Consider the following 3,024-nt stretch of genomic DNA (forward strand, 5'->3'; position numbering starts at 1 on the left):
ATCAGGGAGCTGCCTACGTCCCGCTGTCTGTCCCTCCCGCCCCGTCGCAGAGCAGGGCGCAGCCCACCTCCGGTGTTGGTGATGGTGACAGGCACGCCCTGGACTTGCACGCCGTTGATGTTGATGGTCTGCATGGCCTGCGCCGCGGCCGCCAGCTGAGCTGCATTCAAGCTGATGATGCCTCCGGCGGGGGCGATCTTTGGCAGAGTGCGTTCCTTGCGTGTGGCTGGTTTCTTGCTGCTGCCCCCCGTGCCGGAGCAGCGGGACACGGGGCTGCTGCAAGAGGTCACCGGACGAAGCCACCGTCATGGCTGGGGCTTCCTGGAGCAGCACTGTCTGCAGCTCACCCGACGGCGTTTTGAAGTAGACCTGACGGCAGGAGAGAAGAGGAATGAGACCAGCCACTGGTCACCGGGTAGACCCTCCTCCACCACGACGGTCACCCTCCCCGCACAACCCAGGAATCTGGGCCCGTGATGAGCCAAAGAGCAGAAGAAGTTGCCCGAGCACCTGAAGACCCTTTGTGGGCCTCCCGAAGAAGGTCCCGGCCTTGCACGGCAGCAAAGGGCGGCTTTGGCTTTGCAGCCTGGTTTCCAAAGGCAACACTAAAGACACGGTCCTACGGGCTGTGAGCCCCACTCCCCCACCTCCCTCCGTCTCCCAAAAGCTTCTGAGCAGGCTGGCTCATCCCAACCCGGGCTGGTGGCACAGCAGAGGTTTCAAGGACACTGTGCTCCTACAGGTCCTGTCAAAGCAGGTGGCCGGCAAGAGAGGCTTAATAAAGCCCTGCGGAGGGAACAGCTGTGCTCCCAACCCTTCCTAGACATCAGAGAATCCAGGCAAGCGATGCCTAAACTGGATGCCAAGTTGAGGATGTTTGGCGGCTCACAAAACCCTTCAGCTTTTTAAAGCCTGGGGAAGGGCTCAGAGGAGAAACAGGGCAGAGGTACCTCGCAGGAGGACACAGGAGCTGGTACCTGGGTAGGAGTGGGTTCCGTCGTCTGGATCTGGAAGTTCTGGGAGGATTTTTGGGGGACGGTGGGGAGGCGGCCTGGACCACGCGCAGGGCCTGCTGCGGGATCTGCACCACCTGCGACTCCTGCTTGGGCTACACCACCTGTACCTGCTGCACCACGGCCGGCTGGCCGGAGCCCGGGCTCTGCACGATGAGCAGGTTGTTGCCCGCCTGGATGATGTTCTCCGCCGTGGTCTCTATTAACACCGTCTCCACCTGCTCGGCCACGGCCACGGCGGCGGGCTGGGCGGGCGGCATGGCTTTCTTGCGAGTCTTTTTGCTGGGCTTCGAGGGGCTCTCCGCAAGGATCTGAGCCTGCGCGCCCGGCTCAGCCGTGTTCACCAGGTTGTTCACGGGCAGGGTAAGAGTCACGTTGCTGCCGCCGGCTAACTTGACCACGTTGCTCGTGCCCTGCGCCGGCGAAGCTCCACCCTTCTGCGCCGGAGCCGGTTTGATGGGCACGGGCTTGTGAGAGGAAGAGGAAGGGGCGAGGATCGCTTGATTCGTGCCGGGAATAATCTGGATCTGGTTGGTGAGGTTGGGCTGGACCTGGATGGTCTGTCCCCCCGCAGCCTGGATCTGGGGCACCGCCTGGTACTGGATGTTGGCGGACGAGCGGGTGCCCTTGTTGATGACGGTTGGGTTCTGAATGGCAAAAACCAGCTGCCCCCCGGGGTAGGAGGTGCCGACCTGAGAGCCCTGGATCTGGAAGAGGTTCCCTTTCGACGACAGAATCCCAAAGCTGTTCTTACCGGAGCCCAGAGGGAGCGGAGCAGGTTTGATGGGGACGAGTTTGCGAGGCGTTGGCTGAGGAGGGGCAGGAGGAGTCACAGCGGCTTCCACTGCGGGGGGACCGATCTTGCTACATGTCGCTGCGAGGAGGGCAAGAGGAGACGGCTGGGAGTCCTGGGGAGCCAGGAAGGAGACAGATGAAGTTAGAGACAGGGGCTTGTGCCAAACATCTGGAGAGCGAGTCAGCAAAGGAAAGGGTACGCGCTATCGAAAGCAATCCAGTCCATGTCAATGAGACACCCCTTATTAAGGGAACTGCTTAATTACCCATACCACGTGTGCCTTGAGCTCACCCTACTCACTCTACTTTTAGCCATCAGGATGGCGACTGCCTTTTAATCGTGTGCCTGTGTTCTTATAAGCTCTATAAAGCTGCAAAAACCCTGCAAGTCTGCTGGTATTTACACCCGTTACACACACCCTGGGCTGTTTCATGCAGTTTTAAGTCCAAGACCACCTTGTGGTATCAGCTGCTACCACAACCCAAGAGGTCCTTAAGGAAAACACAGCGCAGGGAGGAGAAACAAGACTCCGGAAGAGTCGGCGTCGGGGCTGGGAATAAGTCCAGAGCATGGCTCCCCAGCCTGTCCTGCAACCAGCCCTCTTCCTGACGCGGCAACGCTGGCTATGGCGGAGGCAGGAGGGGCCGAACGATGCAGCGTTTGCTGTCCTGCACCCCAGGACACCTCCCTCCGCCCCAGCGGGGAGCCGGGAGCCCGCCGATGCCCCCGTACTCGCCTGGGCAGTGGAGGCGGCCGGCTGCAGGTATTCACTGGGGCTGACGGCAGCAGTCGCAGCCATGCTGTCTCTTGATCTGCAAGGAGGAAGCAGAGACACGGAGGAGTAAGATCAGCAGCAAGAGCCGAGACCACAGCTCCTCGGTGCACCCAGCCCAAGGCCCCGATGCCCGAGGGGCTCTCCCGGTGTCTCCCTGCATCGCCCAAGACGTCACACCTCACCCACATGCCTTCGGTGGGGGGGGGGTGGGGTGGTTTACAAAGGAGCTAGAGAAATCTCATCATCCTCCCCCCGCACTTTCCTTTGCCCTCTGCTCACCACCAAAGGGAAACGCCAATCACGGCGGACAACCGGCTGCAGCCCTCACTCATCTGCCTGCGTCCCAGCACAGCCCCGACCTGAAGCCACGGCCCCCCCCACCGGGCTGAGAGACCAGCTCTGCCCTGCGGCGCCCCCCGCTTCGACGCGGAGGGCCGGCA

At 61.6% G+C, this 3,024-nt stretch overlaps 1 protein-coding gene across 1 annotated transcript in view; it reads right to left on the minus strand.

Annotated features, from left to right (window-relative positions):
* Positions 1–67: 67 nt before the first annotated feature.
* The window catches only part of SP2 (Sp2 transcription factor), a gene marked incomplete at its 3' end in the record, with an annotated part of 6,531 nt that continues 3,574 nt past the window's right edge, over positions 68–3,024 (minus strand). The window contains 5 exon segments of the mRNA XM_009322383.1: positions 68–291; positions 293–369; positions 978–1,048; positions 1,051–1,921; positions 2,546–2,621. Coding sequence (XP_009320658.1) covers positions 68–291; positions 293–369; positions 978–1,048; positions 1,051–1,921; positions 2,546–2,608 — 1,306 coding nt within the window.

The sequence above is a fragment of the Pygoscelis adeliae genome, unplaced genomic scaffold (assembly GCF_000699105.1).
Source record: "Pygoscelis adeliae isolate BGI_AS28 unplaced genomic scaffold, ASM69910v1 Scaffold1444, whole genome shotgun sequence".
Classification (NCBI taxonomy): domain Eukaryota; kingdom Metazoa; phylum Chordata; class Aves; order Sphenisciformes; family Spheniscidae; genus Pygoscelis; species Pygoscelis adeliae.